The sequence below is a fragment of the Ranitomeya imitator genome, chromosome 3, assembly GCF_032444005.1.
Source record: "Ranitomeya imitator isolate aRanImi1 chromosome 3, aRanImi1.pri, whole genome shotgun sequence".
Classification (NCBI taxonomy): Eukaryota; Metazoa; Chordata; class Amphibia; order Anura; family Dendrobatidae; genus Ranitomeya; species Ranitomeya imitator.
The window spans coordinates 117,442,396-117,457,454 of record NC_091284.1 but is presented as its reverse complement, the minus strand read 5'-3'; the positions used below and the strand labels follow the sequence as shown (position 1 = coordinate 117,457,454).

At 49.3% G+C, this 15,059-nt stretch overlaps 1 protein-coding gene across 1 annotated transcript in view; it reads right to left on the bottom strand.

Moving 5' to 3' along the window:
• The window catches only part of YWHAE (tyrosine 3-monooxygenase/tryptophan 5-monooxygenase activation protein epsilon), a 38,973-nt gene extending 33,781 nt beyond the window's left edge, over window positions 1–5,192 (bottom strand). The window contains exon 1 of the mRNA XM_069761327.1: window positions 4,994–5,192. Within this exon, the coding sequence (XP_069617428.1) occupies window positions 4,994–5,057 (64 nt within the window). The 5' untranslated portion in view covers window positions 5,058–5,192. The remainder of the gene's footprint in view (window positions 1–4,993) is intronic.
• Between the last annotated feature and the right edge of the window lie 9,867 nt (window positions 5,193–15,059).

The following is a 15,059-nucleotide window of genomic DNA, read 5'->3' as shown; positions in this document are numbered from 1 at the left end:
GGGAAATTCAGACCCAAACGGGATAAGGCCTTCAGCAAGACTGAGGCTACGCTAGACTATGTTCACAGTACTTGGGAGTCTTCGGGGAGTTTATCTGATGGTAAAATAAAAAAATTTAAAAAATGCAGCATGTCACAGAACTGAGGCTGTTAAAGGGAATCTGTCACCCCAATATTTGCATATTCAACTAAGGCCACGAGTATCAGGGTCTTATCTACAGCATTCTGTAATGCTGTAGATGAGCCCCCAGATGGAACCTGCAAGACAAGAAAACAGGTTATATTATGCTCACCCAGGGACAGTCCCAATGCGGTCCGATGGGTGTCACGGTCCGGGGCCTCCCATCTTCTTACGATGAGGTCCTTTTCTTGTCTCCAGGCTGTGGCTCCGATGCAGGCGTACTTTATCTGCCCTGTTGAGGGCAGAGCAGAGTACTGCAGTGCGCAGGGAAAGGTCAGAGGCCCAGCACCTGCGCACTGCAGTACTTTGCTCTGCCCTCAACAGGGCAGATAAAGTACGCCTGCGCCAGAGCCGCGGCAGGAAGAGGACGTCATTGTATGAAGATGGGAGGCATCTTCATACAATGACGCTTCTACTGTGACTCCATTCACATCTTTGCTCTTAGGTCACAAGGTAAGAGATCAATCTGCGTCCTCACTCTCACATATCGGACATATTTCCAGACCTCCTACTCAGGTGTCCATCATACGGCCATTATTCTCATTGTATTGCCCCAAGTAAGGGCGATTGCAGACGTTCGGTTCTTCTCATACAATACTTGTTGGAGGGGGAATCCTATTATCTGAATCCTAAGAAGTGATTGAACATTAGTTTATGAGTTAGCATCTCTTGAATCTGTGTTTTAGAAGGATCGGTCTACTGCCAATTGTTCTGCTGTAACGTCTGGATTTTGTTTTCAATAGAAGTTTACCGATAGAAGTATCTAAATGTACTGCCAAAGTGGGAATATAGACACCATGAGCCATCCTGCACAATCCAAAGGAGAAACACCTATTTACTAAGAGGAGAATAATAAATAAAATGAATTGTTATTCATCACGTGATCAGTGCTCACTACCACTGTTCCTCCTACAATGATCTCTGCACATCTAGAATGCAAAGATGGCACACCCACATGAAGCCAGGAGCACTGCAGAGGCCGACAGCCGCCCCAAAGTAAGGTCCCACCTAAAAGCCTGATTTCTGGACACTAGGGCCACATTCAGTACTTTACATCAGTATTGGTAAGCCAAAACTTAACCCCTTAATACCTCCCCCAATGCCTCAGGGACAAAATACCCAGTGGTTAGTGATTGACTGCAGCAATCACATGAAGGACAGTTAGGCAGGAGGGAGAGCGGTAGATATAGATATATATTATATTCAGATAGATGACCCGTCTGCTCCCCTGTTCTGGTGAATACTTGTATCCCTCAAAACTAATCATATGGAACATCTCTCATAACTGCTATTGTCCTATTAGAAATGTATGAATAAATTAACAATTGGGCGTCACCATTCCTTCTTGGTCAATGGCCATGTACCTTAGAGACTCAGCCCCTCTCACCCACAAGTTACCAGTTGTCAAATGCCCGATACATTCCCAAGGAGCATTAACAAGGAAGAGCATGAGGCAGATGATTTTCTACAAGATGTTACAAAATTGCCATTCAGGAAATTCCCCGTGTCACATGCTGCGCCCATGGTGCAGTTAGGGTATGTGCACACGTTGTGGATTCTCTGCAGATCCGCAGCGGTTTTTGCGGTGCAGAAACGCTGCAGATCCGCAATTGATTTACAGTACAATGTAAATCAATGAGAAAAAAAAAATGCTGTGCACACGTTGCGGAAAATCTGGTGTGGAAACGCTGCGGATTAAAAGAAGTAGCATGTCACTTTTTTGCAAATCTGCAGCGTTTTTGTACCCATTCCATTATAGAAATCCGCAGGGGTAAAAAATGCAGTAAATCCGCTGCGGATCCGCACAAAAAACGCGACAGATCCGCAGCTGCGTTTTCTGCCAGGAGAGACAGAATCCGCACCAGAAATTCCTAAGCCTAATCCGCAACGTGTGCCTTACTGCTACTTTTATTTTAAATCGTTACAAACATGCAGTCTTTCCCTACAAGTTCAGAAATTATAAAAACACACTACAAATAAAAACAAAAAAAAGACAGCACAGACACAGTGTGAACCAACCCCAAGAAACCGGGGCCCGATAGTGGCCATGGCCCCCAGGTGGAGCGTGGCCTGGTCTCTGCAGGAGGATGGAGCCAGCTCAGCGAGGACCACAAATCCCAGCAGCCAGAGCAAGCTGACGTGTACAGAGCATTTCAGGTTTATCCATTCCAATTCCAGTTGTCGGGAAACTGATGGTCTAGAACGTGGCCACTTAAAGGGGCTTCCCTATAAGACAGGCACAAGTCTGGGCCACCCAGTCATCACAGGATGGTAACGTGTGCGTGAGCAGCGTAAAGGACCATCCATGAGCTGAGAAGGCTGCCCACACCACATGGGCATGTAAGAAACAGAATCCAGGACTGTCCAAATAATCAGTGAGGCCTGACGTATATCTATCACATACTGATCACACAGATGGGGTCATTCATAATAAAAGCCTTAAAGGGAACCTGCTGAATTACAGTAAGAAGAGGAAGCAGAGAAGGATGACAGGTGTGTGTGTGTGTGTGGGGGGGGGGGGGGGGTCGGGGGAGAAGGACTTGTATTTCATTGAAATCCCTAGTGTCTGTGGGCACAGGAGTCCAGTGGGCGGTGCTGCTGGTGACTGACAGCTATCGCTGCATGCAGACACACAGGGGAGTCTAGGACCGCCCGCTGGACCCAAGAGTATAAAACTGCAGGGATTTCAATGAGTAAAATACAAGAAACTTTCCTACAACAATGCACATTGATCTGCTCCCCTCCTCCAGAAGATCCTAAAAGCAGATAAAGAGGGTCCATCTAAAGAGCTATTCCCACACAAGGGAGTTCATCATCGATTTGCCTGAAGCAGGGGACAGGGACGCCAGAGCTGATCGGGCACCACAGGAGAGTATGAGCTTTATTGTTTCATGGGGGCCAAACAATTTGATCAATAAGGGGTTATCATAGCAGTGGACAGCCCCTTTAATGTCTATAGAATAACCTTTCGTTAGTGGTCTATGGGATATGTAACGAGTAGCTGATTGCAGAGTCCCCACTGACCACAATAGAAGGGTCCCCATGTCAACGACATCGGAATGGCAAGGTGGTCACAGCGCTGCTCTGTGGGTAGAGGGAGGAGGTCGCGCAGCGGTCCCAGAGAATAAAGCGGCAGGACGACTGCAGAACCTGTGAAACGGGTCACAGGACCCTCGGTTCTCCTGACTAGTTGTGACACGACCACCTTCATGTTCAGGTCGACACCACGGCACATCTCACCGGGTAGGAACAGCCGAACAGAACGGACAGTGAAAGGGGTCTAAGAAACAGGAAACACCCCACAACAGGGGGCGTCAGCCGGCACCGCCAGGTTCACCCCCACAACAGGGGGCGTCAGCCGGCCTCCCCCGGGTTCACCCCCACAACAGGGGGCGTCAGCCGGCCTCCCCCGGGTTCACCCCCACAACAGGGGGCGTCAGCCGGCCTCCCCCGGGTTCACCCCCACAACAGGGGGCGTCAGCCGGCCTCCCCCGGGTTCACCCCCACAACAGGGGGCGTCAGCCGGCCTCCCCCGGGTTCACCCCCACAACAGGGGGCGTCAGCCGGCCTCCCCCGGGTTCACCCCCACAACAGGGGGCGTCAGCCGGCCTCCCCCGGGTTCACCCCCACAACAGGGGGCGTCAGCCGGCCTCCCCCGGGTTCACCCCCACAACAGGGGGCGTCAGCCGGCCTCCCCCGGGTTCACCCCCACAACAGGGGGCGTCAGCCGGCCTCCCCCGGGTTCACCCCCACAACAGGGGGCGTCAGCCGGCCTCCCCCGGGTTCACCCCCACAACAGGGGGCATCAGCCGGCCTCCCCCGGGTTCACCCCACAACAGGGGGCATCAGCCGGCCTCCCCCGGGTTCACCCCACAACAGGGGGCATCAGCCGGCGTCCCTGAGCTCACTCTACCCAACCTCCACTAACGGGTGTCAGCTAGTGACCCCGAGTTCACCCCTCTCCCCAGCATGTACAGGCTCCCCTCCCCCAACAAGGTGTGCCAGACAATACCCCAGTCACAATAAGGGGCATCAGCCAGCTTCCCTGGGGTCACTACTCTCTCCCCCACCAAGCCAGTGTCCTGGGGTGACTCCTCTCCCGCTAGCCGCCCCCTAGACTATGAATGGTGGCGGATCAGTCCGCACTGAAGCCATGATGAGGGGCAGGCACAGGACGCCCACACCTGCCACCATTGCAGCGCCATCCCTGGCCGTCTCCTCCGGCGCTGCAGACAGGCGCAGTGGTCACCTCGTACACGTCCTAGCGGCTGATAACAGGGGGCAGTAGCTGAGGGGAGATGCGGCAGTGTACAGCGCGCACTGATCCGCCCAACAATGGAGGCCGCGCCCTGTGCCCGGGACACGTCCGGCGCCATCACGACCGGTCTGACAACTCCCAGTAATGGCCGCGGCCCGCAGTACGACGTGAGCGCCGCCCCGACAATGAATGAGACTCCCGGGCAGGAGCCGTGCGGTCCGCGGCGGAGCGGGCGCCTGTGCCCGGGGTGTGTGCGCGGAGCCCCCGCCGTCACGGCCCGCCGCCCCCGGTGACAGGAGCCCGCACCTCCGCCTCCCGGGGCTCGCCCTGCTCGGCGGTCGCCATTTTGCAGCCGTCTCCCTTCCACCTCGCCCCCCGGCCCCAGGCTCCTCCGATCACCGGCGCCTCCGCAGTGACAGCCCCGCTCCCGCACCCCCGGAGCGCTCGGCGCCTCTCCTTTGTCCCGTCCTCCCGTCTCCAGCCCAGCCGCCATTTTGTCTCGCCTCCATTCTCTCCGCCCGCCGACCTATGGGAGAAGCCGCACATTCCTCTTACCGTCATATCGCTCAGCCTGCTCGGCCAGCTTAGCCTGGTACACTAGATGCTCTCGCTCTTCCATGGCTGTAGCTAGCGGGGATTAGAGGCGATCTACTGGGCGGATGGAAGCCGATTGTGTCTCTCTCCGTCTCCCAGCGCTTCTGTCTCTCTCTAGCTGAGCCCGGGAAAGATGGCGGCTCCTTGATCCGGGAACTTCCGCCTGCGCACGCGGACAATCGCTCGGCACTATAGTAACGGCTCCCTAGCAACAGCAGCAGGCGCGGCAGGAGAGGGGCGTGTCCGCTGACTTCCTGCGTCAGTAAGAACTAAGGCGTGGTCTTTAAATGGCGCTCCTTATAAGGCAGCAGAGGGGCGGGGCCTGTGCTTTTTCGTTATAGCTGGGAGTAGTGAGAAAGATGGCGGCGCGCAGAGCGAAGGCTTCATTGTGTGAGGGCTCTGTGCTAATGTGCTGACGCAGTGGGCCGACACCGATCAGTATGATGTTATATAGTCACAGGAGAGGGGAGCGTGTGCTGAGCGCGGGGTCTGACCTCTGAGACCCCTCCACCATCATGAACCAGATTCTGTAAGGGGCGGAAGTGCGCATGCTCGCCCTCCAGCCCATTCATTCTCTATGGCACTGTCGGATCTGCTGTACCCGGCCGTCCCATGGACCATGAATGGGGCAGCACGGTGGCTCAGTGGTTAGCACTGCAGCCTTACAGCGCTGGGGTCTTAGGTTCAAATCCCACCAAGGAAACATCTGCAAGGAGTTTGTATGTGTTTGCGTGGGTTTCCAAAGACATAATGATAGGGAATTTAGATTGTGAGCCCCATTGGGGACAGTGATGATAATGTGTGCAAACTGTAAAGCGCTATGGAATATGTTAGCGCTATGTAAAATTAAAGATTATTATTAATGGAGCAGAGGACCATCATGTGCACCCCCACCCATGCAGGCTCTGGGGGGACGGCTTCTTATTGTGGGAGTCCCGCACCCACATGGAATCTTGTCAGCAGTAAAGCCCTGTTTACACCCGGAAATTGCGCACTCGCTCTATTATTATTCCACAGATAAAAGATCCCGCTCCTGCCCGGCTCACCTGTGGTGATAGATGTGGACCACTGTTCTTCAGTGTGCTTGTCCTGTGTGGGATGGACCAACGCCGATGAGGACGGAGCCGTGTCCAGCTCACACCAGGGAGCAGGCATGGCAGGCCCGGCTCAGGTCTCCGCAGCAGAGACCTTGGAGAACACCGGCCCCGAGGAACCTGTCATATCTCCTAACACTATCACCCTGCAGAGATGTCCACGTGTGTGCGGAGCAGGCTGTCAGTGCCAGGGAGTGACCGTGCATCCACCGCGCAGGTCGTCCAATGACTGAAAACGAATGGCGGCAGGGTAAATCTACCTTCATTGTGTCTCTGTGGCCACTGCTCCGGTAGCCCTGCTACACAGACTCTAGAGGGAAGCGGTCACCACCATTAGGGCCTCTTTTACGGTCCTTTTTGTGATCGCTGTCCTTCTTCCCTGATGTGGATCCACACAGAATTCTGGTGTAAAATGCCTTGAAATGTTGCTACATTGATCATCCGTTTTGGCCAGCTACACCGAAGTGAGAGACAAAGCCTTCCCGACAAAGTCATCATATTTTACGCCAGAAATGTACACTAGCCCCTGCAAGGAGAAACACGGCCGTTGTAAGATGTTCCAATTTCGTTAAGAGGCGCCCGCCTAATGAATTTGGGCTAAGAGTGAAGACTGTAGGCCATGCTGAATGAGGCTGTGGGCACTATTCACAGGGCACACTGGGACTTGGAGCACACTGAGCATTCATGTACAGAGCAGGCACTGACTACTGTGGCTCATGAATCTATGCAGGCCGGCTACAGAGCAGGAGGACATAGATCCCTAGGCATGAAGGCAGGGAGTAGTGATGGGAGTAACGACCATGATAACATGTTATCCGAGGATGCTCGAGTTTTATCTGGGTATCTTAGGCTACTTTCACACTTTCGTTTTCTGGGGTCGGTCATGGTGCAGGAAAATGACGTATGAAATTAGGTAAAAATGTGTGCGACGGATCCAGTGTAACGATGGATCCGTCATACAGAAATTCCAGGAATTAAATGTCCGGGGAGGAGAGAGAGAGAATTTTTCCCAGACTTGAAAATCCTTCCAGGCATGCTCAGAAGGGAAAAACTGGATCCATCTCTGGATTCCTGTGTGTGACGGTCAGCGACGGATCCTGCGTCCATAGGCTTCCATTGTAGCCGACGACGGGCAGCGCAGGATGCGTCGCTGACCGATTTTCCGACGTGCACAAAAAACGCTACAATGAACGTTTTCTCTGCCGCTATTTTACGACGACTCCAGTGCACGACGGATGAAACAGATGGCTTTCCGTCACAATCCATCGCTAATACAAGTCTATGGGAAAATGCAGGATCCTGCATTCTCAAAAATCGACGGATTGTGACGGATCTGAAAAGACAGAAGTGTGAAAGTAGCCTAAGGCTACTTTCACACTTCCGTCAAAGTGGCTACGTCGCAATGCGTCGTTTTGGAGAAAAAACCGCATCCTGGAAAGTTGCCCGCAGGATGCGTTTTTTCTCCATACACTTGCATTAGTGACGCATTGCGACGTATGGCCCCACGTCGCATCCGTCGTGCGACGGATGCGTCGTGTTTTGGCGGACCGTCGGCACAAAAAAAGTTCCACGTAACTTTTTTTGTGCGACGTGTCCGCCATTTCCGACCACGCATGCGCGGCCGGAACTGCGCCCCCTCCTCCCCGGACATTACAATGGGGCAGCGGATGCGTTGAAAAACTGCATCCGCTGCCCCCGTTGTTCATTTATTTCACAACGTCCGTCGGTACATCGGGCCGACGCATGGCGACGGCCCCGTACCGACGGAAGTGTGAAAGTAGCCTTGGGCGTGCTCGAATATGTTCCAGTCACTGCAGCTGCATGTTTTGCAGATGTTAAGTGGTAGTGTCACCTTCCTTGGCACAGCAGGTTTTACCCCTCTCCTTCATCATCTGCAAGTATTGGTGGTGCAGGGTTCCTCTGTTCTTATGGAGACACCATTACTCTCTCCCCATCAGACACACAAAGACAAAGCATTTTGTGGTGTAGCACTCTTCCTGGTGCATCATCTCCCTAGGGTCAGACCTCATACACCGGATTCTCTGAGTTTTCTTTCTTCGTCACTCGCCTCCCATCTGTAATCCAACTTTCCCCTAGGGGCTTTGCCCATATCAGGACTCAATCTCCAAATTGTAATGGCGCCTCCTGCACCAGGGTCACATCTTCTGGAATCACTACTTGTCGTGTAGTCCCAAACTCTCTGGGTAACTGTATAACAGGCAATTCTATCGGCTAGTCTATTGGCGGTTGGAAGTACTGCATTTTTCAGACTATAAGTCACACTTTTTTCATCCAAAATTTTAGAAGAAAGTGGGGGTGCATCTTATAGTCTGGATGTACCTTACCTTATAGTCCGGCTGTGGATGGGGGAGGGGCAGCGACAGAGGAGTGGGACACAGGAGTCAGTGGCTGCAGCTAACACATGTGCCAATTGTTAAAGAATATGAGTATTCACTGGTCCCCACGCCCATTGTCCATCCCACCTCTGTGAACTGCAGCCAGCCTTGAGAGGTGGAAGGGACTATGGGAGTAAAGAGCAGTGAATATTCATCTGTAATAGCTAGCACACGTGTTCACCCAACAGCTGCAGGAGCCTGTAGATAACAATGTGCCTGCTATTAAAGAAGATGAATATTCCCTGCTCTCCACTCACATAATCCCGGCCGTGGGGAGCAGTGAATATTCCAGCAGCTGACCTTGGCGTCTGGGAGTGCATGGCAGGGACGTCATGCTCTGTTCCACGCGGAAATCAGCTGCTGGCATCAATACAGGACGCCGCGCTGCGAGGGAGCGGGGGAAGGTAAGCAGAATCGTTTATTTTTTTTATGTGTGCAGCATGATGTGGGCCATATATTCCAGGATGGGGACGGGGGCCATGTGTACCAAGATGGGAATGATGGGGCCATGTATACTAGGAAGGGGATGGGGAGCCATGTATACCAGGATGGGGAGCCATGTATACCAGGATGGGGGGGGGGTCATGTATACCAGGATGGGGGGGTCATGTATACCTGGATGGCGGAGTCATGTATACCTGGATGGGGAGCCATGTATACCAGGATGGGGAGCCATGTATACCAGGATGGGGGGGTCATGTATACCTGGATGGGGGAGTCATGTATACTTTGATGGGGGAGTCATGTATACTTGGATGGGGGAGACATGTATGCCAGGAAGAGGGGCCATATATACCAGCCAGGATGGGGGACCATATATACCAGGATGAAGGGCCATGTATAGCAGTATGGAGGGGACATATATACCTATGTGGGAACATATACTGGGATGGTGGATATTAGCACAGAATTGGGGGATATTACCCCTCTAAGAGTGTCAGCAGCTGATACTCCCCCGCCCCCCCCCCCCCCTTCATGACAGTGTGTCATAACCACATTTTTTTCTTCCATTTTTTTCTATTTTCCTCCTTTAAAACCTGGGTGCCTCTAATAGTCCGAAAAATACGGAGTTAACCCCTTTACCCCCAAGGGTGGTTTGCACGTTAATGACCGGGCCAATTTTTACAATTCTGACCACTGTCCCTTTATGAGGTTATAACTCTGGAACGCTTCAATGGATCCCACTGATTCTGACACTGTTTTCTCATGACATATTGTACTTCATGATAGTGGTAAAATTTATTTGATATTACTTGCGTTTATTTGTGAAAAAAATGAAAATCTGGCGAACATTTTGAAAATTTTGCAATTTTCCAACTTTGAATTTTTATGCAATTAAATCACAGAGATATGTCACAAAAAATACTGAATAAGTAACATTTCCCACATGTCTACTTTATATCAGCACAATTTTGGAACCAAAATTTATTTTTTGTTAGGGAGTTATAAGGGTTAAAAGTTGAACAGCAATTTCTCATTTTTACAACACCATTCTCATTTGAAGTCACTTTGAGGGGTCTATATGATAGAAAATAAACAAGTGTGACACCATTCTAAAAACTGCACCCCTGAAGGTGCTCAAAACCACATTAAAGAAGTTTATTAACCCTTCAGGTGTTTTACAGGAATATTTTGGAATGTTTAAAGGGACTCTGTCACCTGAATTTGGCGGGCTCTGTTAACGGTCCAATGGGCGGTGTTTTCTGTTCTTTCATGTACCCCTTCCTTTCCCGCTGGCCGCAATATTGTCTTGAATTTGATTAGGCTTCCTCCGTAGTACACGCGTGCGCACTGCAATCTCGCCTTGCGCATGCGCAGTATGCTTTGCCCAACTGCGGGCAAAGCCGAAAAGCATTAGTGCGCATGCCCCGGCGCACTATGTTCCGGAACACAGTGAAATAATTCCAAGTGTTTCACTACAGTTTATAACGCAGAGCCGTGAAAATAAAAAATCTTTTTTTTTCCACAAAAATTATTTTTTAGCCCCCAGTTTTGTATTTTCCCAAGGGTAACAGGAGAAATTGGACCCCAAAATTTGTTGTCCAATGTGTCCTGAGAACGCTGATACCCCATATGTTGGGGTAAACCCCTGTTTGGACACACGGGAGAGCTCGAAAGGGAAGGAGCACTGTTTTACTTTTTCAAAGCAGAATTGGCTGGAATTGAGATTGGACGCCATGTCGCGTTTGGAGAGCCCCTGATGTGCCTAAACAGTGGAAACCCCCCAATTATAACTGAAACCCTAATCCAAACACACCCCTAACCCTAATCTCAATGGTAACCCTAACCACACCCCTAACCCTGACACACCCCTAAACCTAATCCCAACCCTATTCCCAACCGTAAATGTAATCCAAACCCTAACCCTAGCTTTAGCCCCAACCCTAACCCTAACTTTAGCCCCAACCCTAACCCTAACTTTAGCCCCAACCCTAAGTGTAGCCCCAACCCTAGCCCTAACCTTAGCCCTAACCCTAGCCCTAACCCTAATGGGAAAGTGGAAATAAATACATTTTTTTAATTTTTCCCTAACTAAGGGGGTGATGAAGGGGAGTTTGATTTACTATTTATAGCGGGTTTTTAGCGGATTTTTATGATTGGCAGTCGTCACACACTAAAAGACGCTTTTTATTGCAAAAAATATTTTTTGCATTACCACATTTTGAGAGCTATAATTTTTCCATATTTTGGTCCTCAGAGTCATGTGAGGTCTTGTTTTTTGCGGGACAAGTTGATGTTTTTATTGGTAACATATTCGGGCACGTGACATTTTTTGATCGCTTTTTATTCCGATTTTTGTGAGGCAGAATGACCAAAAACCAGTGTTCGTTTATACCGTTCCGCGTTTGGTAAAATTTTTACCAAGTTTTATTCTTCGGTTCAGTATGATTACAGCGATATATCATTTATATAATTTTTTTATGTTTTGGCGCTTTTATACGATAAAAACTATTTTATACAAAAAATAATTATTTTTGCATCGCTTTATTCTGAGGACTATAACTTTTTATTTTTTCGCTGATGATGCTGTATGGCGGCTCGTTTTTTGCGGGACAAGATGACGTTTTCAGCGGTACCATGGTTATTTATATCCGTCTTTTTGATCACGTGTTATTCCACTTTTTGTTCGGCGGTATGATAATAAAGCGTTGTTTTTTGCATTGTTTTTGTTTTTGTTTTTTTACGGTGTTCACTGAAGGGGTTAACTAGTGGGACAGTTTTATAGGTTGGGTCGTTACGGACGCGGCGATACTAAATATGTGTACTTTTATTTTTTATTTAGATAAAGGAATGTATTGGAAAAATATTTTTTTTTTATTATTATTTATTTAGGAATTTTTTTTTTTTTTACTTTTTTACTTTGCCCCAGGGGGGACATCACAGTAAAGTGACAGATCGCTGATCTGACACTTTGCTGTGCACTGTGTCAGATCAGCGATCTGACATGCACAGCAGGGAGGCTTCCCGGTGCCTGCTTTGAGCAGGCGCTGGTAAGCCACCTCTCTGCAGGACCCGGATGTAGCCCTGTGGCCATTTTGGATCTGGGCCTGCAAGGAGGAGGAGGTAAGAGACCCTCGGAGCAATGCGATCATATCGCGTTGCTCCGAGGGTCTCAGGGAAGCACGCAGGTTGCCCCCTCCCTGCGCGATGCTTCCCTATACCGCCGGAACACTGCGATCATGTTTGATCGCAGTGTGCCGGGGGCGGTCCGTGACCGCTCCTGGCACATAGTGCCGGATGTCAGCTGCGATAGTCAGCTGACACCCGGCCGCCATCGGCTGCGCTCCCCCCGTGAGTGCGGCTGATCGCTCTGGATGTACTATTCCGTCCTTGGGAAGTAGGGCCCACCCCACATGGACAGAATAGTACATCCAATGGTAGAAAGGGGTTAAAAAACATGGGCAGTGTTTATGTAGCAACACTCATCGGCAAATCATCAGGTTCTGACATATACAAATAAAGAATAACAATGGAAAAACAAAGCCTAAGTACCAAGTATATAAAATTTACCAAAATATTTTATTAATCATAATTTAAAAAAAAAAAAATCAAATCTCAAAACACATACAAAAATGCCACATTAGAGGCTGCAAGAAAACCAAAAAGCAGTCCAGGGAGACCTGTAAGATTAAACCTAAACTCACATGTAAGTTCAAAATTGGCATATATAAAGTGCTAAAAGTGCAAAAAGTGTTTAATGTTGCCAAGAAAAAAATGCCTGTTGATCGGGCGGCATGGTGGCGCAGTGGTTAGCACAGCAGCCTTGCAGCGCTGGGGTCCTTGGTTCTAATCCCACCCAGGACAACATCTGCAAAGAGTTTGTATGTTCTCTCCGTGTTTGCGTGGGTTTCCTCCGGGCACTCCGGTTTCCTCCCACATTCCAAAGACATACTGATAGGGAATCTAGATTGTGAGCCCCATCGGGGACAGTGATGATAATGTGTGCAAAACTGTAAAGCGTTGCGGAATATGTTAGCGCTATATAAAAATAAAGATTATTATTTATTTATTTATCCAATAGAGTGCTAAATAAATATATATGTAAAGTGCTTCAAATCGAATCCATAATGCAAGCATAAATTTCAATATAAAGCAACCAGTGTTGCAATCATAAAGTGCTCATGCATACATAATCATAACAAAATAAAACTTGCATATGCGTAGCGTCTGATGCAGGTGCTCCCGCCGCCCCAATGCACGTTTCAGGAAAGTTACTTCCTCAGGAGGCGTGTTCCTCAGCTGCATATTAATATACAAATAAAGGTCACGTAATGTTAGAGATTGAAGGCATCATTTAACCCCTTGTGAGGCAGTGACCCCTGTGGCAGCTAGGGGGTGCTGTTTGTGCTCCCTAGAATGCGCACAGAGGCATATGACGTCCATAGGTGTGCATGGCAGTCACAGGTGTAGGTGTGATTGCAATGTGAGGTAGTGACTCGTGTCACATGTAGGGGTCGCTGTGTCTTCTCCCCAGGTTGTGCATGCAGACGGGTGAAGTCCATAGGTGTGCATGGGGGTCACGGATTTCCGATCCTGGTTTTCCATGTGGCTGAAGGCCACATGTTTGTGTGTGTTAACAGCCCTGCAGTAAGGGGTATGGTGTGTCAGCTGTAGTGCAAGTCAGAGTCAGTCTGGTGTGTGCTAGTGTGCAGAGCAGAGGCCTGCAGAGCACTGGCTGAGTGCATGGAGGCACAGGCCAGAGGAGCCAGCACCCAGGGAAGCTGAATAGCCTGGCACCCGCAGCGTATGCAGTGATGCAAGTCGTCCATGGTACTGGTCTCGTATGTGGTCAGTCCTGTGCCTGGAGGTGGATGTCCTGTGCCCAAAGGAGTCGAATGTGGACAGTCCTGTGCCCGAAGGTGGATGTCCTGTGCCCGAAAGAGGACTAGCATGTGTAACGATTGCAAACGGATGGATATGGTGCCCGGCTGCTATTCGGAGGATATCCTGGACTGTGTACTCCTGGACTGAGTGAGTAAAGAGACTGTAAGAGACTGTGATGCAGGGCACCCACGGGAACTAGTCAGAGGGGGCGTGTGTAGTGTCTGCAACATGATTCTGTGTATATGGAGACTGTAATATGGTGTGCGTCCGCCCAGGGAAATTGGACAAGGGAAGTCAGGCCTGTTTAGGGACTGTAAATCTAAAGCCATATGATATGTATTGCTAGGAACTGGTGTGAACTGAACACTGATTTACTCAATGGGATAATCTGACGAAAGGTGAACGTGCTAGACTTAATTATTTTAAGAATCTTCCTGATGTACTGCTGAAGCCGGCCGATAAGGGTGGAAACGTCATCCTGTGACGAACAGTACTTTATGAGAAGGAGGCCTTTCCCCAACTTAATACTAGTACCTGTTATAAGAAATGAACTTATAATCCGTTGAGTGCTTACTCTGGTCAATTGGTAGCTATTATCAAAAGGGAATTACATGATGACGTTGTTACCAAGGAGCTTGCTTCAGCCTTACTCATTGATGGTCCTACGATAGCAACGTTCTACCTTCTCCCTAAAATCCATAAGAATATGGAGTCACCACCTGGACGATCTATCGTATCAGGGAGGGGTAATTTCCTAGAACATGTTAATTGTTGGATTGACTTCCACCTCCAGTCTCTCGTATCTGCTCTTCCATCATACCTTAAGGATACGAGTGAATTGCTCTGGAGGGTCGATGGCCTCAATTTTTTTTTTTTTTTTAAATTCGTTTATTAACCATAACGTTAAAAGAACAACAACATAATACACAAATTTATACTCCTTAGTATTACATACAATATTAAGTACGTACAATGTATACATAACTGAGTATCATAGTGTGTGTCCAACATATCTGTTACTCCACTGAAACCGTACATATCTGACGTGGAGTCATGAAAAATTTACAGTTATTAAATCTTAACTATAACTGTATCTTACTAACTACTTTCTGCCGCCTAACAATAAACCTACGTCCCTTTCTGCATGATACCTAGAAAGAATTGACACTTTGCACTAGTATAAATAACCATGAGTTATAAAGTGAGGTGAGA